Genomic DNA, 24998 nt, shown 5'->3' with positions numbered 1-24998 from the left:
AAGTGATAAAGGCAAGAACCATACTTGGCAGTTCATAAAGACAAATCTCTTTTCTTAGAAAGATTGCAGGCTATGAACTAACAAAAAAATGCTATCAAGAAGATTAGAACCTTTATTTTCCACTTAAGCTTATACAGATAAAACAGTTTTTACAATAGTGCTATGCATGTGATAATACAAGATGTCTTTAAAACCAGTATATATTTCAAGCTTCAATGGCAACTATATCCAAGTTCTTGTGATTCAATTCTGAAAAAATCATTAATTAACAAGGATAGGAATGCTGATGGAGTTCACGAGCTTACTGGTATTTAGTGAGTATTTTACACAATTGGATTAAAAGGGAATAAGTAAGGAATAAATAAGATTTCCACTTTAGTAAGACTGAATGGATTCAGTTTGAAGCTTTCATATTCCAGGGGGAATGAGATAAATGTGTCCACTTCATCTGCATTTATTTTAGTGTCATTCTTGCTAAAAATAGCAGAAGTTTCTTCAGTTAAACTGCATGGAAGACAACATAATCATGCCATCTACAGATGAAGTCTTAAGACAAACGCCTATCAAATACTGCCAATTTTCTCCACTTACTGAGGATGCAGAACACTATAGACTAATAAAATAAGTGCAATGGGATGTCCCAAAATCTCAAGGTTTCTAGAAAACAGGTCCAGCTGGATTATACCTTGCTGTACCAACAGTTTAGACCAGTAGATTTCACACCTTTTTTTTTAATTAATAATACAAAAGCCTCAGAAAATTCACAGCTACAGTTTTGTCGATTAAAATAAAGATACAGCAGAGTGCTGACTATGTATTTTTGCACAGTGGTCACAAGACATTTCTAACTGCCACTTTTCAGAAATGCTGTTTTAGATGAATGTACAAGGCAGAAATTTAACTACTTTTCAGTTTTAAAAAGCTTAACAAACTTTTATGCCAATGATCAGATAGCTTTTACAGCAACATTGGTAAATCGATAAATGTCTCAAACTCATAATTTCTCCAAGCCTTCAGTAATCACAGAAGAGTTAATTCTGGAGCTGTCTGACTTGCTGGGGCTGCCAGTTTATATGAAAGAGCTATGCTCCAGCCTAGGATCTATCAATCTGCAATTTAGAAAAAGGAAAGTACAACCTCATAGAAGTTGTTATCACAGGGTTATCATGTGGGATTCTAGGTGGCATTGATTGGCTGTATCAGAATTGTATTTTCCTCTCTTCTCATTAGATATATTGTGTCTTATATAAAATAGATTCTACAGATTATTTATGCTGTAAAGATCTAGAATAAAAAAGATTTTCATACCTCTGAGAAATAAATTGTTTGAAACCATCAAACTAGCTAATTTCCAAATGCATTTCCATTCAGATACAGAAATGACAGGTACTTCATTAGGGCACCAGTTGTTCAATGACATTAGCTGAATCTTACCAATATTATTGATGTATTCAATGTTTACTTCAGTAAACAGTCCCATGGATGTATAAAAGCAATCTTTTGAACTGACTGTTCAAAGGAGCTTGGTCCATAAATTTTAAATCAATTTCAGGATTTCAAACTGAAATGAACTTTTCAAATATATTTTCAGATATTTCTCCAAGCTTATCATTTTTATCTCCAAATCTGTATCCATTGTCTCCGAAGTCTGTAGATCTCTCTTTTTGTTCCACACTTCCCCAAATGTCAGCCTACTGCAAGTTGGCTATAGCAGATGATGAGGAGAGACAGCATTACCTGTCCTAACATACTGCCAACAGTATGTTGACAAATGAAGAGAGGAACATGTAGGCTGGCTGCAAAGCCAGAGAAGAACCTTTCAGGTTTAAGCTTATACTTTTTGGACAAAGATAGAAAAAAGACCTAAGAGAAACCTCCACTGCTTAAGAAACTTTCTTTTTCTTCTATAATGCAAACAATATAGACAAAAGAACTTAAAGCATTCAGTGCAATACATTTGAAAGGACAACTACATTTATCATTATGATTATTAAAAATAAATGAAGTGGCAAAGTTCAAACCAATTCACCTTTGTTTCCCACTTACTGCAGCTATTTATAGCCAGGCAAAGCACATGAAATATTGCTGCCACGTTGATTTTGAGATCTAACATTCAGCTAATATTTGTGAAAATGAGGCACATGATGTGGGGCCACGCGGAGTTTGGCTTCATATGATCAGGGATGTGCAGGACCTAAAGGCAGGCCACTAACCGAAAGAGCCCTAATCAAGGAGAACAGGGAGAAACCTGTCACAATAACAACATCACATGTTCCTTGATAATGCTTCAGCCAAAACCTCTCATAGCATACTCTGCACTACCTTTCATCTTTAAAAAATTAAACTATAAATCCTTTAAGTATTTATTTAAAAAAATTTCTGACTTGCTTTTATTCTCCTACAGAAACAGAACCCAAAGACATCTAGAAAATCTGAAGTGCCCTAAAAAATCAAGTATTTCAGGGGTTTTTTTCCTCCTTGGAATTAATTTGATGAGGCTAGCACCTTGTAAGAAATATAATTTTAAAACGGTGTTTGATTTTTCAATTGTTGGTGTGCTAACAAAAAAGTATTCAATTTGGCAGCAGAGGAGGGATTCACCATCAAAAGAGACTGGCTGTCAGAGATGAAAGAGTAAAGAAATGGAGAGAGCCATTTTAAACATTTAAGACAAGACTTTCATCTTATGCTGGACCATGTGGGACAGTGCTATTAACCTTGGGAGAAAAATCCTACATGAGTGAAAAAGAAAAGAAGGTGAAGAAAAAAAGGAATATTTTACCTTCAATAACTTTTCTGATCTGTACCAACACATTTCATCAACCCTACATTTATGCTTTTCCATGGGTGAAGGTTTGGCCATGCGTCCCTTACATCTTTCTGTACATCCAGAAGTGTCATATGGGATTTTTGACAGTCTGTATGTCCTTTCCCCACCTGTCTGCTCTGGTGCTGCCTGTGGATACGTGGGCAGAGCATAACTGGTCAATGCATGGACTATTCCTTTGCCTGGGTCACCTACATACTCTTCTTTCACCTCAGCAATGTGTGAGACTGACTGACAAAGCAGTGTTAAAGACAGACACTTCTGTAGTTTGTGTTATTTCTGTCTGAAGAGCAGCTCCACTCCAGTTCTGCAGCTACAGAAGCGAGTGCTCCCAGATCCTCCCTTGTCAGTTGTGTCACCGATTCCTCTGTGGGATTCCATAACCTCTTCTCTGCAATGCATTTCTAGACTAAATTCTCCTTGCTCTTTGCGAGTGCCTTACATTTAAGTGATTTTTTTTCCTGAGAACTAAATGGATTACTTTTTATCTTGCCCTTGAGGGACATGAAAAACAATAGTTCACGATCCTTTTTGTAAGAACCTTTTCCATATTTAAGTTCCCTGTCAGATTTTTTCCATACCAAACCAGTCAGTTCTTTCAAGCCTTTCCTTTGTGTCACAGCATATACTTTTAAGTCTGACTCAAGGTGCTCTGACGCTTCATGGGTGGCAGCCTAGAGTGGGCTCAGTTGATCTCAGCAGTTTGAGCCAGATCGGAAGCGGTAGTTTTGGTGCCCACGGAATCTGCTGTGACACCTCCAGAAACTGAGGATTTTAGAGCTGGCAAATGGCTTTGTACCTGCCCTTTAAGGGATGCTCCCTCCGTTTGCAGAACCCGTGCCCAGCCTGGCCGCTTCCCCACACCTTCCTCCGGACCACAGTGCCACGTGGGTTTACCCAGCCCCAAGGCCCCGACCCCTCCAAGTGTCTCGGCACTGCAGAATGCTGCCCCGCGAGGAGGGCGAGCTCTCCCCCACGACAGCGCTGGTTGCATATTTGGCCACTGGGGTCTTTCTTGCTTAAATAATTTTATTTGGGGATCTCCACGTCGTGCCGAAGCGAAGCACAGCTGCTCACCTGCGCCCATCCCATTCCCGCGGTGGCGGGGCGGGGGCGCGGGGCGGGCGGCGGGGGCGGGGCCGGCTGTTACTCCGCAGCCCTCCCGCGGGGGCTCGGGCATCTCTGCGCGCCGGGCGGTGCGAGCGGCAGCCGCACCGCGCCGGGGTCGGGGGGTACTGGTAGAGACGGTGGTGGCGGCGGCGGCGGCGGCATGGAGGGCGCGAACCTCGTCCGGGAGCTGGCGCACTCTGCGCTGCTGCTGCTGAGCCTCTTCCGCGCAGGTGGGAGCCGCGGGCAGGCGCGGAGCCCCGCGGGGCCGGGGACGGCGCGGGCGGCGGTGGGGAAAACTTGGGCGCTGACGGCGCCTTCCACGGAGGCAGCGCCGCGCCGGGGGTCGGGCGGCAGCCCGGGGTGTGCCTGGCATCGCTCCGCGCTGCCCTAGTGGGACGCCCCGCCGGGGAAAATAAAGTCCTTTGTTTGCCGTGCGCGGGTATCCAGGGCTGGGAGAGGAGCAGGCAGGGACCCCTCTCCCTCCCCTGCCCCATCTTCCTCGCCGGGCTGTTTTGACAATAAACTGTCTGATTATCGGTGCAAAATGTCCCTGCGGTTAAGTGCTCCTTGAACAATGGGGAGGAACGAGTCGCCGCCGTCAGGTGTCCAGCGCGCCTCAGCGAGGTGAAGAGTCCCCGAGGGGCTGATGGGCTCAGTGCCTGGAGGTGCAGGGCTTGCCGCGGGACAGGGCATCGGAGCCGGTCTGCCCTGGCACTGACGGACCAGTGAAGAGGAGGGGGAGTGGTGCCGCTCAGGCCTTCGGGAGGTCAGCCAGTGCTAAAACTTTGGTGTGTCGAAGGTTCCCTTCCACTCCTTGCTAATCAGGGAGTTTACCTGACTGACCTCGGAGCCCTAGTGCACAGGGCGAGTGGTTTTAAATACTGCATCTGGCTGCAGCCCTGGGCAACTCTGTACATGTCTTTCGGAGTCCCCGTGCAGCTCCTTGCCTGGTTTTATAGGTTCGGGAGGCGTTTGGCGGTGTTCAGGGCAAGATGCTCTAAGGAGGTCGCTGGAGGAATTTGGCCCTGGGCGCCAAAGTCGGAAAGCAGATAACGTGAAAGGTTATTTTGCCACTTATTTGAGAGCAAATTGAACATCCAGGAAAGCAGTGCACAGCGTTAGGTGTTTAACGTTTGCTGCCACCACCAGAGAGGAGCCTTGCAGAGCACTCTGTGTGAGACAGCCGGGGAGGGCTCTGCCAGTATCTGAGCATGCTGCTGGAAGCAAATACAACTAAAACATCAGGAACAAGCAGTAGTGACAATTTACGTTTCTTCTTTGTAAGAACTTTACTTTGCAGTGTGACAGTCACTTACTGATTTGTGAATATTTTCGTTAATAGTTTTGTTTAGGTAACTTTCTGTGTTTGCTTCCTTTTGTTTATTGGTAATCTGAACTAGAGTGTGGTGTGTTCTGACAATTTGGACTTTCCAATTTAGAAATATCCATGCACTGTTGCAGAACACTAGTACTGTGGCCGCAGGGCTGGGAAAGTCTCCTACCAATGAATTATTCCTAGAAAAAAAATTTTAAAATGTTGAAATGATCGATACCTGCCAACTTTCTTTGCTTCATTTATTTCTTGTCTGCACTTGAAGGTTATCCTTCAACTTATGGTTAGACCGTCCTTAAAGAAAGGTTGGGAAACACATCACACTGTTTCCACGTGTGTGAAAAAAGGTCACAGATGGCAGCATCTCCTCGAAGACAGAGATGCAGGTTCCAGGGTACTGGAGGGAACCTTTGTCATGAGCCTTCCTCTTGTTCTGGATTCATACACTTAACCCGTGGGAGACTTCACCTCAGGGACACATCAGACAAACTTGTGTAAACAAAAACACACTATTGTAGGCAGAAATTACTTGCTGCTGCAAAAGACAGCATCTGTGTATAACACACCAGTGAAGGAATTTTCCAGGCTAGTTTTGTGGTGTGGAAGGAGGTACCAGAGTGATAGCTCATGTCCCTGCAACAGCGTAGGGAATGTCAGAAGTGACAGGCAGAACAAGGGTGATCTGCTGTTCTGGATTGCCCTGGAGCTGGCGTGATCCTGAGTTACTTTTGGGTTTGCCTCAGTGCAGACACTTGGCCAGGTTAATCTCCCACAGTTCCTACTGAGACCTATCCTGTTTATCAGTATACAAATTTATATTAAGTATCTTTCTTTGGCTGTTTGTCAAGAGCTTTTTCCTTTGGTTGCAGACAGGGAAGGAGGATGTAGAAAGCAGAGCTTAACGTAGCTTCTAGAAGAGTAAACCATTCACTTCTGTCAATAGCCCCTTTCTACTTTTTGTTTTTCTTGCATCCCAACATATGCTTCCACACTTCTTCCTATTTGGAGATTGCCTAATCTTCATTTTGATGCAATTTTCTGGAATGATCTTTTCTCTCTGCCTGTTCTGTCTTCCCTCAGGGCTTGCCCTGTCTCCCACCACCCTGTAGTCTCCCAGAGTCTCTGGCATTTCCATCCTGTGGTCATGGAAGACTGGACATGGTTCCTTTCAGCATCCATCAGTGCAGCCTTTCCTTTTTTTCAGTCAGCTGCAGAGTAATAGGAGACTCTTCCTATGCCCAGAGGGAAGAATGTCTGTTTTCATCATGCTTCCTGCTACCTGTCAGCCATGAGGGAGGAGGCTTGAAGGAAGAAGACCGAATTTGATGAGGATTTTGATTGCTGTCACTCAGTCATTGCCTTGACCCCCCTCAAGCCATCTGAGTATCCTGCCCTCCCTACTCCTGTGTTTCCATTTCTACTCTCTCTTTCCCCTTTTTCACCCTCCTCCATGGCAGTGCAGATTCTCCTGTGCAGAAATGTGGCCCAAGGCCACTGCCAGGAGTAGAATGGAAATTTCAAAGATTGCTCAATATTCCACTCTTTTTCCTGCATTATGACTGGGAGCTCTCTGCCAGCAAGTGCGTAAGTGATTTTTGCTCAGGCTTTATAATAAAGAATGTGACAAATTTGGCAAGAAGTGAGACTCCCATTTGCATCCTGTTTAAATACCATTCATAGAGAGTGGAGGCATTTCCATGTGCTTATCTTGCTAGAGAGAGCTTCTTGTCAACAGATGACTGCAGCTGTAGTACTGTTGGGTTCTACTGGCTCTCAGGGTTTTCCATCCCACTTCAGCTCTCCCAGAAATCTATCACTGATTGTCCAAACAGTAATGCTTCTTTGCAGGTGCCTGAATTAATCACAGATCCTGTGTCACCTCCAGAAGGGATATGCTGCACCAAGGCACAGGTGGAATTGGAAGGGATATGTCTTCAGCACATGTAAACACAGGCTAGGACAAGTCTTGCGAGGAACATCTGAGTCATATTCAAGTTAGCAGGAGGTTCTTGTAGTTATAACTTTTCCATTTTGCTCTCTGGTCTGTTCTGAGAGACTCTAGTGGTACCTTACAGTCTTTGGATTTTTGTCTGAAATTTAATTTGTTGTTAGTGTGAGCTATTAGAAAGATTTTTAAGGCATATTGGAGCTGACAAGCTAAATATCAAATAATAGGCATTTGTAATTTGAAGGGAAGCTGCTTTCTAGTCTGAACAGTAAACACTGGTGCAGTCTGAAGGCAAGAAATAACAAATCCTGGATAAAAAGAGAACCGCACAGTATCAAAGATAGACTTTCAACAACATATATGTTTATCTACAATACACAACGACTGATAAAATCTCATCTGTCTTGTAGAAGAGAGACGGTAATTGCTCAAGGTTAAGCCACTTTTCAGCTTTTTTTCTCTGTCCACAAAGATGAATGCCTTTGCAGAGATCAAGTGTTGCACATTGTCTTGCTCTATGGATGTGACACATGATTTTACAGATGTTGTTTTCTTTTTCATCTAGTACAAACATCTTCCAGGATTTTGACTCATTTCCTTAAGTCTCTTTCAGCTGTTCAGAGAATGGCTAGAGGAAATGAGGTCTGATATCCTAATGCTTTATATTTACTGTAAGTACTCTCTCACTTTAAGTATAAAACTTTGTCTTTTTAAAAGTTCTGAATGTCTTTCTGACTACTCCTCTGCTCAAGAAACAACTTTTAGATGTTTCTGTCCTTTTGAAACTCAGTTTCTCTGGTTGAGACTCTTTTTACCATAACAGAACTAAGGTGCTCATTGTAACCTGAGGGGGGAGAGAAGAGCTGATGTTAAAGGCATCTAATAAAAGTGGTGGATTTCACACTGGATTTCAGTGTATTGCATCTTTTGGACATTTATTTTAAAAAAATCTGAAGAGAGTGCACAAAGACATGACTAGACCTTGACATAAAAGGAATTTTAAAATTACTAATATTCTTCTGTCTTATTTTACTGCAGAAGTATTGTGCTTGGCTTTTTCAGGCACTTGTAGGAAACTAGAAGGACCCTCTTTGACAATGAATCCTGCAAACAGCCCTAAATGAACATAATTTTATGTCTGTGAGCGGTCTTCTTGGCTGGTTGCCAAACCTAATGACAACTGAAGTGTATTGTTTGTCCACTGGCCAAGATTGCTGCCGTTAGTGATAAAAGCGTAAGGAGAGCGTAAACATGTGTTTGAAGGGCGAATGTGACTCCTATTTTCTAGGGTATACCAATTAGAAAGTTCAGTAAATGTTATTCTCTCAGTGGATTTACTCTTGGAGATTATATTGATTTATTCTGTAAACATAAGTTTTCAGATTTAATGGATTTTTAATGGTATTTTTCATGCTGTAAAAGATTTTTTTTCACTGCACAGCTCTTGGCTTTAATAGCAAACAGGCATGTACATAACAGAAAAGTTTCTAATGTTGCTACTTCTGGGATGCTCCATGTGCATCATTCCTGGAAATTAAACTAAAATGAAGCATCACTGAGTAACTTTATGAGCTACAGGGGGGTTTGGGGATGGGGATGGGGATGTGGGGTGTGTGCTGACTGCATTAAATATCTGCAATTGCAAATGTTATCTTGACAGCTGAATCTCTAATCATGTAACACAATCTTTAAGTATCTGATTTGGAAAAGAATTCTCTGGTCAACTAGGCATTAACGGTTGTAAATCTAAGTGGTAAAGAGGATGCATGGGGTGATTTAAGTTAGAAGAAAACTGGCAAGGAAATGTGAAAATCAGAGAGCTGCATCTCTTACAGGTTCTTTGGGAGCCTGGCAAATGCCCTATTAGTCCTACATCCTTCTTTTCCCATAAGTAATTGTGTTAAGCCAAGCAGTGCTCCTTCGCTTATGCTGAGTGAACATGCTCCTTATGAGGGATCAGGGAGCTAGAGCACCTCTCCGATGAAGACATGCTGAAAGAGTTGAGGTTGTTCAGCCTGAAGAAAAGAAGGCTTCCAATACTAAATGGGGGCCCTACAAGAAAGCTGGAGGGAGATGTTTTACAAGGGCACCTAGTAATAGTGCAAGGAGGAATGGCTTTAAACTGAAGGAGGCAGGTTTAGATTAGATGTTAAGAAGAAATTCTTTACTGTGTGAGTAGTGAGACACAGGACCAGGTTACCCAAAGAAGCTGTAGATACCCCACTACCAGAAGTGTTCAAGGCTGGATTGCACGGGGCTTTGAGCAGCGTAGTGGAACGAAAGGTGTCCCTGACCACCGCAAGGGGTTGGAACTAGGTGATCTTTAAGGTCCCTTCCAACCCAAACCATTTTAGGATTTTATGACATGGAGTGGGCTTCTCTTACAGAAAGCCTTTGTGCAAAAGATGCACAAGAAAAAGAAATCCAGCTTGTTGGTTATAACTTGTCATTCAGAACCTGCATTCTTTGGAGGGGGAGGAAACATCCTAGTGAGCTGTGTAATAGAAATGTTTTGGGTGTTCAAATACCTAAGCTATTCAAAACTGACTAGATTCCTGCTGAAGGGTATCACAAGACCTAAAACTTGCTCGTGGCTGTCTTAATCTGTTTTTATTCAGGATTTATAGGCAGCACTGATGTCACATGTTGAAGGTTTTGTCCACAGCCCTCAGGACTGGCAACTTCATTCTTTGCTGAATGAAATCCGACTTTCTCATGCATTCATCTGCTTCCTGCAGCTAGGTTTCTAAGAGACACAGCAAGTCTCAGGAAGCTCCCACAGAACTGTAGGAGTAAGGCTGGAGGAGACTTGCAGAGATTTCATTTGTCCCCTGCTCTTTCCTGTAGTCAGAGTAGATCTCCCTATGTAGACTTTGTCTAACCTGCTCTAAGGCAGACTTGTGGTGCAGAGTCTACCACATGTTTTTTTCTAGTACAAGTTGTTAAAGGTCAAAAGCTTCTTCCGATACCTAACCTAGTCTTCCTTGCTGGTTGCTTAATTCCATGCTTTTTTTCTGCCCTGGTCTGTTGGATAGAGTGTACTGCTGATCACCATACTATTTATAATAATATGCTACACATTGACAATATAACACCTTTGACTTCTCTTGTCTAGCCTTTTCTTTTAATGCATCTTGTATAACTTGTAGTCATCTTCTCAGCCCTCTCTGACTTGGTTTCATTTCCTTCAGATACAATGTGTAAAATTGACATCTAACTGCAGACAAGAAATGTAGTGCTCCCAGGTTCAATAAAATAGTTATCTCCCTTAGGACCACATGCTCCAATTTGATCCAAAGCGTTGTAAATCTGATTTTAATCATGATTTAAATCAGCCAACAGTAAGCCTCCTTTTTAGTGTTTTGCATTTGTACTTAATCATTTTGTAAAGAAAGGTTTAACCTCCTTTATTACCATTGAGATAGTTTTAATTAAATATAGCTTTTGCAGTTAATGTTATACTTACTTTGATTAATCATTGTGCTTGTATTTAAGCGATTATGTAACTTGTTATATATACACTTCGTTTCTTCATGTGTATGTTTCATTATGAAAATACAAAGTGTTGACATTTCTTGTATTAGATAATTGATTTTTACTGATGATTTGCATCAATTACAATGACGGAAACAAGAATTCTGAAATGTTCCTCCGTTAGATAAATAGCACTACATAGAAGCCAGCCAATTCAGAAGAAAAAACTCATTGAGATATGTTTTTAAATAAAGAATTAATGTCTGAAAGGCCTATCTGTAGTCAAAAATGGTGGTTTTGAATCACTGTCCTACAAAAATTTTAGCACTAGTCCATTTCATCCTCTTTTTTATTCTTAGAATGGTAGTGGAAGGAAACATTCATGGGTTTTTTCAACTCCTGATCAGTAGCTCCTCTTTGAGTGGGCTCCTTGCTTTTAATTGAGTAGTACTGAATGAACTGAAATAAAATATTTTCTCTGCACCTGCTAGGAAACTCCAGATGCCAAAGGCACAACCTCGCTAGAGGTGCTCATTGACTGAATTCCATGAATCCAGTAGTCTGATTATCTTTTAAAATGTTGGCAGCAAGTGTACAGCTTGAATAAATTTTTTGCTTTTATTTTTAAAATTATTAGAGCAGCTGTAAGTTTAAATTTATGTTGTATTTTCAAAATCATTGAATATTTTTCCCTTTTAAAAAGAAAATGTGCATTATAAAAATGCTATATTTTTACTTTTATTGTAATATTAAGTTACATATGCAGCTTAATAGTGTATTTTTACCTGAAGTGATTCTAGTTGTAGGACGTATATGCAGTTCTGCACTAGGACCTGATAACTGAGGCATTTATTTTCTGCTGCTCAGTGACTGACCGATTCTCCACATTTACTGCCTCTTTGTTTGCAATTTTATATGACATGAAAGTACTTTCTATGCCTGGATGAACATAACTTCTTAACTTTGAAAAGAAATCATGTTGTCTCCTAGAAAATAAAAGCTTTGTTGCAATAGTGTTCATTGTAACACAAGCTGTTGAAGTTTCCTATTCCATAGCATCTCTAAATTCCAGGGATTATACATAAAATTGCTGACTTTGCTGTAATACTAATATTATCATGCCTAGGATTTGAGATATGCAGCACAATAAAAGAGGTCAAATGGAAGGAACAGAAGTAAACCCTGTATTTCTGGTCTCCTTCCATAATCTATTCAGAAGCAAGGCTGAGTGTGTCTGCTTAGGCAGGCACTCAGACAGTACTCACAATGCAGTATCCTTTGCATATCTCTCCTGGACTAGGAGGGAGGACCGCTTTTCAGTAAGCAGATAGCTACATATGTGCTATGTATATGCAATTTGTGATAGGGTTTATAAATCATCATCATGGCTAGGATTCGCAAACGAAGATTTGGGAAGGGCTCTACCCGCATGAGGGCCTATAAATAAACTAGAAAATAAAGTACAATTTAAAAGCAAAAAATTCACGTGGGACTTCTGCTGACATTGGCAATGAAGTTCAATAGCCAAGTTATGTATCTCCTTGCCAGAAGATTGGGGAAATGAACTGGGTTGTCAGAAATATATCCACATCTCTCTATATATGGTATTTCTAAGACAAAATCAGTGATAGATGTTGCTGGATGTTAGTGTGATGTCTGAGGAGAGATTTTTCACCTGAGGAAGTTTTGAAGAAAGTGCCAATGACTCCTCCAGAGGATGTCCTAGTCACAGTTTCAGAAGGCGTGTGCAAAGATAATCTCTAATACTGGGTACATAATTAAAAAACTGTTTATTAAATTTGGTATTGTCTGTAAAACACCGCTTTGACAAGAAATTTTTACCAGCATCTTAGTAGAAAAGTTGGTGTGTTAGTTAGACAAAGGAAGTCTTACTTATTGCAGGCTTATTGAAAATCTCTGGATAGATACTCTTTATTTATATGGGAAAATTTGGAAATATTCTAAAACCTTCTTAAATGGACCCACGTGACATGTGACTGCATGGCATGTCATGCAATTAGTTGTATTTCAGTAACAGAACTATATAAATACTGCATCTTATTACTAAACCCAACATTTTTTTCCTTCATCTGTCAGGTTTTTTTCGTGAAGGAAAAGAAAATACAAAGTATTATGAACATAAAAGATAGCTGTGTCTTTTCTGCAAAATTTAGTGAATGTGTTTGTTAATTTGGAAGTCGTGTCTATTGCTGTAATCTTCTAGGAAAACATACTGAACTAAGTATCTAGAGAAAGTAAAAATCAGTGCCTCTCTTTGTGGTATTTAATGTAGTCCATCATACAAGCAATGATAACGTAATTATGCAATTATTGGTATATTTTCCCCTCTGGAGGCCTTATGTAGATGATTACCAGTGCACCTTTTAATGAAATTGCTAGTATTTGATAAAATTACTGCCAAGACTTGAAATAATTAGAATTTACATTGCCAGAAGTCTTACATCTCCTTCCTCAGTTGAGCCTTTTCCAAATAGGCATTAATTCAGATTGCAAAATGATTCACTGTTCTCCATTTTTTTCATTTCTTTTCATTAAAACTACCTTTCACTGCATTTCAGAAAACATGCTTTTGAGCCCATGTTGCTCATTACAAGGAACATTCATTCAAAATGGAAGTTAAAAGATACCACACCTTTTAATGGAAATGTCAGCAAAGAGAAGTGAGAAGAAAGAACCGTGCAAGGAATAGATGGGGCACATGACAGCTGAATATGAATACACTGTGCATTAGTGTGCTTTTTCATTCCTTCTAATCGTTCTCCACACTTAGTTTATAATTTGTTTATTTATGTGTCTAGCAGCTGACAAAACTAACTGTGGGAACAGCTGGTTAATAAGTAATTTTGGAAATTACAGGAAAGAAGGCAATAATTCAGTAGGAGTCAGGAGCAGTCTGAATGTATAAATCTCAATATTGACAAGTGTTGTGGCAAACAATTGCTCTTTTTTTTGCAAATCCTACTTCTATGTGTGCATACATACATATTTAGCTGTCCTCTATTTCTCTTTGAATAAGAATTATCAGTTGTTTAAGCATAGGCCGTTTAAGTTTAAGAAAAACATAGGTCAGTCATGCTTTGGGTTTGGTTTTGTTCATTAGTACATTGCCTGTAGATTCCTTCTGTGGTGGGAAGTTTAGGTATGAGAGACCATGATCTGTTAATGTGGTGTAATAAAATGCATTGATTGCATAGAATAGGTTGTCAGTCATTGCTTCAAGGTAAGTGACTGGACTGCTGTAGTGCATATGGTGCTCCTTCAAAAATCAGGCCACAAAACAACAGTAAAAGCCCCAGAGCCATGACTTCTTAGAAAAAGAGGATTCAGGAAGGTATCATACTCAGCCTTATAGAGAAGCCTGGTGTTTGATCCTGCTGTGACCGTTTAGTATGTGTGCTCAACAAGAATTATATTCGGCTATATGTCTGCCTTTGATAAATTCCTCTATTTGGAGAGTGAGGGATGCTTGTCAGAAGGGGCAAGATGCTAGGCAGGCAGGAACATACCCTGTTTGCATGGCTGGAGTTTCCTCACACCAGCAAGAGAAAATTAAACGAGTGGGGAAAAGGAAGGTGCATCTCTGCCTCTGGAAGGTGCAGTTGCCTGTCCCCAGCCTTGAGAGAGTGTTGCACTTGCGTGCATAGGGCAGCTCTCATATGGTTTTGGAGGTCATGTGTAGAATCTGCTCTGCTAAGCCTGCTTCCAAAGTATAGAAGCAAAGTATTTGTAGCTACATCGCTAATTGCATTGACAAAACCCCCTCCAGGAGAGAATCTGCTGGCTTCCACCCACAAGCAAAGGATCAGCCCAGGTGCTCATGCTTATCCTGCATGAACATCCTGTGAATGTCTCTCTTGGAGAGTGGGATGTGTGAGGCCTGGAGAGCTGGCTGGATTTGTCTTCTTGCCACCTGTCTGTGATACTGGCTCTTTCTGCTTCACCACATCCCATTCAAAGGGTGCATAACCTCTCTGGTGTAGATGGGTGTCTCCTCAGTCACCTGAGCTGTTTTCTCTGCAAGGGATAAGCACCAAGTACCTTTTACTTGTTCTGTGGAGTACTCTCCTGGGGCATGAAGTGTTTTGTGAGGCAGGTCCACATAGGAGCAATTCCAAACTGTGGAGCTGAAAGCTTACTGTGGGGCATCACTACAAAGGGGAGTGTCTCACAGCCACGGCCATAGTCTGGCTGCCTCTGGTTCTCCATGCTCATGCCTCTACAGATGATAAAGACAGCCTTTGTTCTAGCCCTCTGCCACTTCCTCTCTCAGGTTGCCATGAGTGAGAATCAGCTGGCTGGTTCTACACTTGCTCTTTGTGTTGGGAGATCGCTGTTTCTCCTTGATGCTGCTTGCAGATGGAGTGAGCTTGGCTGCGCCTTTGAGTGCTGGGCTGGCGAGCTCCTGCTTTTTGCCCTCCACAGTGCCCTTCCTCTGTATCCTTCCCTTTCACGGTGAGGGGACAGGCGGCAAGGCTGAGTGAGAAACATGGGATGCCCTCATGCAGCTGGTTAAAAATCAAAGCCCCCATTAATACTCTCCCCAGGTTTTCTGCTTAGTAACATACAGGCACTGAGAATACAAAACTTAAGAGCAAGCACAGGGTCATGAGCTCAGTGTTTCTGCTTGAGAAAGACAGCATTGAAGAGTTTGTTGGTCAGCAGATAGCATCAACCCTGTTAGATGGTTAGAAACAAACGACTTAGTTCTGCAGGGAAGCCTAGTCAGCTTAGACCCTTAAATATGTGTCTGGTGACAGTTATTTTTCGGTCTCCAAAATGAAGCTGGGGCAGAGGAGATGATCAGCATTTTGTCAGCAAAGATTTGTGTCATTCGTGTATGCCGAAAGTCCATGACACTTGTAGGGATAATCACGTCTTTGGTCTTTTTTGGTCTGTGCCTTTGAGGAAGACACTAGTGTGGGTGTTGGTGAGGATGATTTCTTTCGCAAAGTAAGAGCCTGTACTGCTATCTGCCTTTTCCCCTACAGCCTGGCTGAAATGGGATCTGATGTAGCTTTCAGATCAGATAATTTAAAATTGACATTTGCCACTGCTAAACTTTCCATCTAGCAGAAGGGAGAATGTCTGTTTAGTGAAGTGGAACAAAACAAGTAAGCATATGATAGCATCTCTCCTTTGAAAAATCTGGGAGATTTTATACATCAGAGTAAATTCAAGTTCTTTCAGCACCATTAGCATGCAAGTTTGTCACTATTTGTTTCCTTGGGGCATGAAATGGCAGGACAAAGAAAATAAAATTGAAAAGGTTTTACATTCATGTCGATCATAGCATATGTCAAGTGGCTTAGTGGCTCTAACAAATAAGAGACAGAGTTTGAAAGGCAATAGTCTTCCATTAGACTTGTATATAAATACTGTAGAGAAGAATGAGCAGGCTTCTGGCTAGGACCTCAGCACTTTTGTAAAAGACATGTTTTTGCTTCTGCTCTTCTTTTAGACCTGCAGGGGACTTGTGTGCCTGAAAACATGTTCATTTTTTTCCAGCTGTGTTGGGTATGCTGAAAGAATATTACCTTCCTGCAGGCCATGTCTTGCTGATAACCCCAGACCATTGCATCTTCAACAGTGCCACTACTTTAACTGATAACGCATATCTCCTATTTCTGCTCTCTTATGTTGTTGTAGATGAGAAACCGCGGTGGGGTCTGTGTGACAGCCCTTGAAACGAACCCAGAGCCTAGAATGCATAGGCACTGAAAAGAAAGCAGTCTCTCCAGTTGTATCTAATCCCCATAATCTTACACAAAAGTCATGGACATTTTGTCACTTGAAGTTTAGGTTCTTTGTGTGTTTATCATAGAAAAACGTTAACTGCTTTAGAAATCATGGTCAGGATCAGGTCATGGTCAGGTCATTGTTTTTGTCGTGCAGTGTTTGTACAGTTTACATGATGATGGCTGCAGCTTACATACTGCATGCTGATTGCTATGAAGTTTATGCACAACTGCAAGGGGAAAAGGCAGAAACTCAGAAGTGACTGCGTGCCCTTACAATGTGTCCCGGCCCTGGGGGAGGCAGGATGAAGGATTTGCTCTTCCCGAGCAGCAATGAACCTGTTTTCAGGGCACTACCAGTCCCATGGGCTTGGCAGAGAGGCTGGTACAGAATGTGAGCAGGGTGTGGCTGTACTGTGAAACTGTGACATACCTCTGTCATGGGAGTTGTTTGAGACGAGTTTAATGTGGAAGGGGATGGGATGAGGCACAGGGGGATTTTTTGTTTGTTTTATTTTTCTCTGGAAGCAATCTGTCATTATAGAGCTACCACAAACTTCTTGTTCCTTTTAATGTTTAGGTAAGAGTTGAAAGAGGAAGCTGCCACAGAGGGACTAACCTGTTGGCCTAAGGTTGTGCACGAAATCTGTGTCAGAGCTGGGAATAAAATCCACAGTGCTTGACTCTTCGTCTTATTCCATGGCAGTCCCGCATCCTTTTTTTGCTTGGCAACTGGAAATGGGTTGCAGTTGCTTGTGAGTGTGATGTGGACTTGCACCTGATGTGCTTTTCTGTGCTACAGCACTGTTGTTCTGAGGCTGAAAAGCTCCAATATAAATTGTATTTTTTCCTTAGAATGGTGTACTCCTTCACCGGAGCTTTTTTGTTTGCACATCCCTTAATTGTTGCAGAACCATTCTGCTGTCCTTAATCATATCCCTGCAATTTGACCTGCATTTCCTATCAGTATTATCTAGAGCTGTTTGATTTTCTAATTCCTCCAGCTTGGTTTTCCAGATGTTCCTTCTGCATGCAGAAGTCACAGCTGCTGTACTCCCCCTTTTTCCTCCCTCTCCCTTCATTTTTAGGGCTCAGGGAGCTGCTTGTAATATATTGATATGTTCTTTTTACAGTTACACAGCCTTGTTCACAAGTGATCCCATCGTAGTTTTTAAACTCAAATTTGTTATTTACAAGGAGAATCTAGGGTGGTGGAAGTGAATCTTTTCAGCAGTAGGACACAAATTTGGTACATCCAAAATGGATCTTGAGCTGTCCAACTCTGAGCTTGGCAATTTATTTTATGGGATTTTTTGAATTGTTAATTATGAAATATTTTCCATTATCAACTTATTTTTGTTAGCGTATAATAACTACACCTGCAAGTTGCTTTTGGGGACAACTCTAGAGGGTCATCCAGAACCCCAGTGTGGTACCCTGGCTTAGCCACGTATGGAGAATGTTGGGTGTTTCGCAGTGGGATCCACAGTCTGTGATTGGCAGTGGGATCATCTACCCCACTCAAGCCCACAGGAACCACATGGGCAGAAGATGGGTTTCCTCTCTTCACCTTTTCCTGAGTTGTACTTGTGGTCAACTGGGCCTCACTGAGATGGGGACACTCAGCTCAATACTCTTTTTCCAAGATGTAAGGAGGTAGAGAGAGAGTGGAGGCCTGCCCACTTGTGGGTCAGATAACAGACTAAGGATTCACATTCACACCTGGAAAACTTCAGCAGAGACACAGCAATGTGTTCCTCTATCATGTTGCTCACAAAGTTTACGGTCCCACTAGTGACTGATAAAGGCAAGGTCCTGCCTGGGCTGAACACAGAACCCTGCAAGGAGACAGCAGACACTGTATCCCCTGGTGTTTGGCACTTGGAGATCTCTAACTGTTCGTGGCATGTATCCTGCAAACAAAACTGATTCCTGAATTACTAGTGTTAGTGTCACGGTTATGATTACACGGTTGATGTTACTAGAATACCCAAAAGTAGCAGTGGACCTGGAAGAACCCCATCATTTAGATACTGTACATATGGAGCACTCTAAGACATGAGTCTGAGAAAAGATGAAGAGAGAGCAGATGGACACATGCTGTGGGGATTAGTACACTGGATTACAAATTGTTTGTTAAACTCTCAGATTTCTGTCACTTAATTATTCCTCCAAAAGGAAGTCATTCTCATCTTTCTAAACACCATTTAAATTCTTTAAAGACAGACTGATATGTAGGTGCATAATACAAAGCAAATCTAATAGTCATTGCATTTACAACCTGTAGTCCTTATATTGCCGTAGTTTTCTCGTAGAAACGTTACTTTCAGAAGGCAAGAGAAAAAACCCTTTACATTGTGGGAATTCTTTGCGCAAGGCGTTAATTAAATTTGTAATTTGCCAAGAATTCATAGGCTGCATAAAAGGAACCATAGCAAAATTGTCTTGAAATACCAGTGATACTTCACCACAGTGTACTTGTTCCCTCTTCCCTTTTTTTTCCCCAGCTCCGCTACATAGTGTATTTCTTTGCCTCTGAATGGAATCATGCTTTACTGTGTTGTTTGCCACCTTTAAAAACTTTTCAACAACTTGCTAGTCTTCATAATATGTGTTGCAAAATTTTGAACTCCTAACCTGAATGGGTGGGATGAGAGCTAGGGGAAAGAGTAGGTAATAGTGATAAACAGTCCATAAAAGTATGAACTGATGTTTTGCTAATCCTCCTGGCATTTGTTTTTTGTGAGCTGGTTGTTTATATATTCAGTCATGTGAGTTTGTGTAGGGGCTTAGTGGACCTCATGTGGAAAATTTCTGATGGTGCTGGAAGAGCAGACACTAGCGGACTGTCTATTGGATTTAGCACTGATAAATCTTCATCTGAGGGAGATGGGAAGAGAAAAAGGGCTCCCTCCAAAACCCAGACCACAAACAAATTAATTAGACTCTGTAGGTGGTCTGATCGTCTTTTGCTTCCTACAGTGTGGTGGATTTGACAGGAAGAGGAGCCATTAACTAACCTGGTCTTAATCCAGTATGTATCTTAAGAACAACTAAAGCTGTGAGATGACTGAATTAAGTCTGGAGTGTATATCCCAGCTAATTATCCGATTGTTGTTCTTGAACGTCTGTTATCTGTGTGGGTAGGGAAATTCAGCCTCTGAATGGAGCTGCAGAGTGTGTTTTTGCATGCAAGTCGTATTTGGTTTTGAGATATATTCCCCCACCCCTGGCTCAAGCCTAGCTATTACATGTCCTGTCCAGCTGTGCAGTACTGTGCTGTGAAATGCTGTATTGTGCATCAGAGGGACATGGGGCATTGTGTATGATAGGACTGTTGAGCCAACCTTCATGAAGGGAAGGGGTTGTGGCTGCAGAACCTGTCAGCGTTTACACACAACACAGTGATGCATATGGTTTGATAGATCCATCCTCATATAGTTATGACATTAATCTTTGTACTGCAACCTCCCATGGGTTCTTTTCCTTCCAAATCTGTTGGTGATACCCTACACTTCACCTTCACACAGCCTGGTGCCCTAGGGTCGGGTGCTTAAGTGGGTTTGGGAAGGAGGAGAAGCCTGATGCCTGTCTGCAGTACTTTACAGGCTGGTTTTGTCTGGGTAGTTTGGAGCCTACACTTACCCTGTGTGTCATTATATGTCTGTATAAATACCTCCAGGAGGGAAGTGGTGGGAGCAGTTCATCGAGCCAGACTGGCTCGGCCTTTCCTCAGGGGCAAGTAAATGAGTTTGTTCTCCGTGTAGCTCTGGGAGCTTAGAATGAAGCCACCCCTCGCTGCAGCTGAGAGCGTGTCTCTGCTAAGGCGTGTGTGTGACATGGGTGCTGCAGTGGTGTCTGGGAAGGGAGCATCCCTGTCTGGGCACATGCATAGGCTTGTGCTCTGGGAGTTTGTCTTGTCTGCAAGGGCATTTCTGCTCCTGTGACTGAGGTGTCTGATTGGGTTGGTTGCCTTTGTGATTCTAGAGGCATCCATTCATCAGCAGTGCGAGGCTGCTGCTGAAGGAGGACATGAACGGCTCGGGCTAGTGGGGTGGTCTGGTCCCCCTTGTTGCCTGAATCATGCCAGGTGTTGGAAGCTGAAGCCAGGCCATCAGCAGCATAGCCCCTAGTTCTAGTGAAGGAGGGCTGCCCTGTGGTGTGATGAGGAGAGACTTTGGTATTTGCTCCATGGTGGGTGCTGTGTGACCTTCTCAGGAGCGTGCTCCTCATGGGGATGGGCAGTGGGGCCAACCCAGTCCAGCCACATGTGCCCCTCCTCTGCAAAGCAGCAGAGAAGTCTTTCAAAGACACCCCCCATGAAGGACCTGCATGGTCATCCCTGAAACCTTCTCAGAGATCTTTGTCCTCTGCCTTCTCAGATGCCAGAATTCCTGGCTCTGACCTGAGGGTTTTGCAAATCAAGGGTCTTCTTGCCTGTACCCTGGTGTCAGGCACCTCTTCATCCAGGGCAAAGGTTGTTGCCACCTTTCCTTCCTGCCAAGCCACTACTGGCTGTGACCTATGCTTCTGAGACCTTGGACTTTTCACTCTCATCATTTGAGCTGCTGTATCACAGCTTAGGCTCACACCTCCACTTTGAGATAGATTTTAAATTAAAACTTGAGGTTTTTTTCTGGCAATTGTTATTTCTGGGATTGTTGTTTATGCGTTCACAGAAGCATAAATGCAGGGTTAGTGGTACTCACGTGGAAAATTTCTGATGACACTGGAAAAATGACTGCCCGTTGACTTTAGCACTGATAAATAAATTTTAATTCGAAGAAGATGGGTAGAAAACGAGGGCCCCTTCCAGACCACAAACAACGTAGTTAGACTCTGCAGGTGGTCTACCATCCTTTGCTTCCTACTCTGTGGTGGATTTGTCAGGAAGAGGAGCAGTTACCTGACCTTGTCTTAATCCAGTATATATCTTAAATGCAACTAAAGCTGTGAGATGAGTGAATTAAGTCTGGAGTGTATAACCTCATCCCAGCTAATTATCTGATTGTTTTTCTTGAACGTCTGTTGTTATCTGTGTGGGTAGGGAAGTTCAGCCTCTGAATGGAGCTACAGCGTGTGTTTTTGCATGCAAGTAGTATTTTCATTGGTATGACTCTGCTACTACATGCGCATTTTGTACAGTCTTGTACAACTCTGTGACATGAGCTAACACCATAACTACTGTAGGCTCAGAATTCCTGGTAGGGCTAAAGAGCTACCCTGAAAGGGGAAGGGTTTGTTCCTGCAAGGTCACCTCTGTATTTGCATATGTTCTTCTGATGTACAAATAGGTCCATAAAAGTAAGTCTTTATCTGGATTTTTTGCTATGAACTCTGTTTTGAAGATTCACTAAGACCTTTCATGAGATTAGTGCAACAGTGAAACTAATTGGGTAGCGCTGGGATGGAAGCTTGAAGAATATTTTGCATTAGTTTGGGGGTTTTTTGTGTAAGACATGATGAACTGGCTCTTCAGGTAAAGAAATAAGCAAGTATGGAAAGCATGTACTGATGCCTTCTTTAAACTGGACTTATCTAAGAGTGTGAGTGGAGCTTCTGAATACATGAGAGAGCAGTTATAAAAAGGTAACTGTTGAGCAAGGAGACTTTAGTTTTTGGCAACATACTGAGTAAATGACAAAGAATGATTAAAAGTGCTGCCATGTAGAATCAGGCTCATATGTTCTTGAATTTAATTTTTAAATAGCTTGTGTCTGTTCTCATTCAAAAGCCAAAACATTGCAGAAAGTGGTGCATCTGAATCTTTAGTTCCAAAAGGTTTTTTAGAGGCCAGTTTCCATCTGCAGTGGTTATTTTCTCTGTGTGCCAGAGGTTGTACAAGCCAAAAGGTGTTAGCAGAATTGCACAGTGCCACTACAGCTTAGTATTTTTAAGAAATAACTCCCAAAATAAGTAATAACTTTGCTGCAGGAAAAACAGTGTTGTATTGACAGGCATTCTATTTTGTGCTTTTTTTTTCCCAGGTGGTTCACTGCTCCATGAAGAGTCTTCAGTGGTTGTGAATAAAGGAGAGGAATTAAGGCTCAGGTGCAATGAAGACGGACCTGTGACTTGGAATTTCCAGAGCTCAGACCCATCAGCAAAAGCAAGGAGTTCCAATGAGAAAGAGTGGTACACCAAAAATGCAACAGTCAGAGACATAGGCAGATACATATGCAGAAGCAAAGGGAGTATTGTCACCTCTTTTTATGTTTTTGTTAAAGGTAAATATCAGCGAAGACATTATTTTTGCTTCCTTCCCTCTGTCTTTCCCACTTCTGAAAGAATAGGACAATAAATGTTGGAGGAGGGAATGAATTTGAAGTACAGAGGAAGCACACAGTGTGAGAGAAGAATCTTCCCCGTGCAGTAGGAAGCAGCCTAGCTCTTTGCTTTGCTTGCAATGGCCTTCGTCACCAGGGTGAAGTTCTTAATGAGTTCCTCTTTTACATCCCCATTATTTTGTGGTGAAGTATACCTGAGCTCTCTTTCTAGGTGCTGGCCAAGTGACCTGAGTCTGTTGTACTGTGAGGAAGCAAGCAATATCTAGAAATGTCCTTTTAATTACATGCCATCCATCAGTATGGAGTCATGTATGGTTTGGTCCCAAGCTTTTGATGTACTGAGGCAGTTAGCCTAAAGGATTTTGATTTTTGTCACTGTGCTCCAGGCCTAAGCCAGAAAACAGCAATGCTTCCTCTGCCTTCAGATCTGCCTTGTGACTGATCAGAAATGTCTCAGACAGGAAGAAAAGTGCTTCTCCCCTTTACACATTTTTGCAATCCTTTGTTACTCCTCTTTGTGCAGTATTTTCATCAGATTTCTTCTCGTTTTTTTGGCTGCTGATCTGTGGTTTCATCAGCTGGCCTCAAGCTGATTGTTTACTATGCCTGGCCTTCCCTTTTGCTTTCCAAGGAAAGTGGTTATATAGCTTCTCCTTCACACAGCCCTAGTGGTCTTCTCTGTTGATGGAAAAAAGTCCTACAGCATCCACTTTCTTGGACACAGAATTCTGTGTCCAACAGGTGGTGTCTCAAAGAGCCTCCTCTGAACCCTGACAATCCTTAGAGAATTACCGCCAAGTTGTTCTCCAAGACAGGGAGATACCAACACAGCAAAGCACAGCACAGCAAAGATTATTTTCCCAAGGGACAATACATGGCATTATGGCAATGCAATTTAATGAGTGCTCGTTTAACTGCTCCTGAGTTAGCCAAATAGCCATGCATGTTTCTCTAAGACTATGATTAAAAAAAAATCTGTCATGTATTTTATCTATATATGGCAAGCAATGCTGGCTTTATGTACCATGATTGTTGTGCTGAAGGTCATAGTAGTTATCCCAGGCAGCTGTGATCATAGAGGTGCTTTTGTCTTCCATTACATGAGTGAGTCCTTCACGTCAGAGCAGCAGGTGGCCCTCCCACTGAGCATGATTACCAAAGCATCAGAGGGAAATTGTGTGGCCCTCATGCAACACATTGTTAATTTTTTAATCTCAATTTTGTGAAAAATGTGCAAGCTTCACTTTGACAAATTCCTGGCAGTGAAATAAGTATTTTTGTGATGTTGGCTATCATTTTGCTATAGGTTCTGGTTTAATAACATCTTATATCACCTCTAAGATACTGCCATGTGCTCTGCTGCTTGTGGGTCTGCCACAAGCACCCCATGTGCTTTCTGCTTGTAAAGCTGGAAGTGAAGAGAGAACAGGACCAAGAACCTTGATCCTGTACAGTGATACATAAAATAGTGGCATCTGTTTGTACCTTATGTTCTTCTGGATCTACTAACCCCAAATTTCCTGTGTTTCTGTGACCAAGAACAATGCAGTATTGCCAACCTGTGCTTACCTGTTTCACCTTTCTGTTTTGTCTGAAAGTGCCTGGGTGGTGTTTGTAGAAGCAGTTTATGTTCTGATCCAAGCAAGCCAAGTGAAAATCAGGTTAGTTCAGACACCTACATAAGAGAAAAAAATCTCTTGATTTTGATCTCAAGTCTTTTTGGATGAAAGCAATTATAAGCACCACCATAACTCATGTTGGAAACTTGTGGTATGCACAGAAAGGTAGTGCAACCCAAGATGCATATGAACTGGAAAGCCGGGAAAGGAAGTACATGACCATGAGCAGCCTTGTTTGTGCCTGGACTCCCTACAGGGAAACCTTTCATGTCTTCTCACCACGGTATCTCCCTTCCAAAGGGGGATTGAAGATGAAAGGGGAGCACCTCAACAATTCTGCATGTCCCAACCAAGGCCTTCCCCGCAATTTCAGCTGTTAGTTAAACAAGTCTTTCCTTCTTTCTTTTTTTTCCAAAAAATGTCTTTTCTCTTTCTCCTGGAGAGCCATACTTTCTGCATAATGAAGGTATCTTGGCTCTGCCCATATTGGAGAAAATGTGTACTGGGTTGAAACCAATCAGTTAAGATCTCTGTTAGCAGGGACACTTAGATGAGCTCTTCTAATCCATCCTCTTTTAGCTCAGGAGTGACAGCTAGCTGTAGTTTTTCTCTGAAGTATCTCTGTGTGCAAAATACCACAATTT

General features: G+C 42.1%; 1 protein-coding gene across 1 annotated transcript in view; it reads left to right on the top strand.

Annotated features, from left to right (window-relative positions):
- The first annotated feature begins 4028 nt into the window (after window positions 1-4028).
- Window positions 4029-24998, top strand: part of KIT (KIT proto-oncogene, receptor tyrosine kinase) — a 56406-nt gene continuing 35436 nt past the window's right edge. The window contains exons 1-2 of the mRNA XM_071555193.1: window positions 4029-4167; window positions 22436-22675. Coding sequence (XP_071411294.1) covers window positions 4098-4167; window positions 22436-22675 — 310 coding nt within the window. The 5' untranslated portion in view covers window positions 4029-4097. The remainder of the gene's footprint in view (window positions 4168-22435; window positions 22676-24998) is intronic.

The sequence above is a fragment of the Pithys albifrons genome, chromosome 5 (genome assembly GCF_047495875.1).
Source record: "Pithys albifrons albifrons isolate INPA30051 chromosome 5, PitAlb_v1, whole genome shotgun sequence".
NCBI lineage: Eukaryota > Metazoa > Chordata > Aves > Passeriformes > Thamnophilidae > Pithys > Pithys albifrons.
The sequence above is the reverse complement of the archived record's forward strand: the minus strand, read 5'-3'. Positions and strand labels throughout refer to the sequence as shown.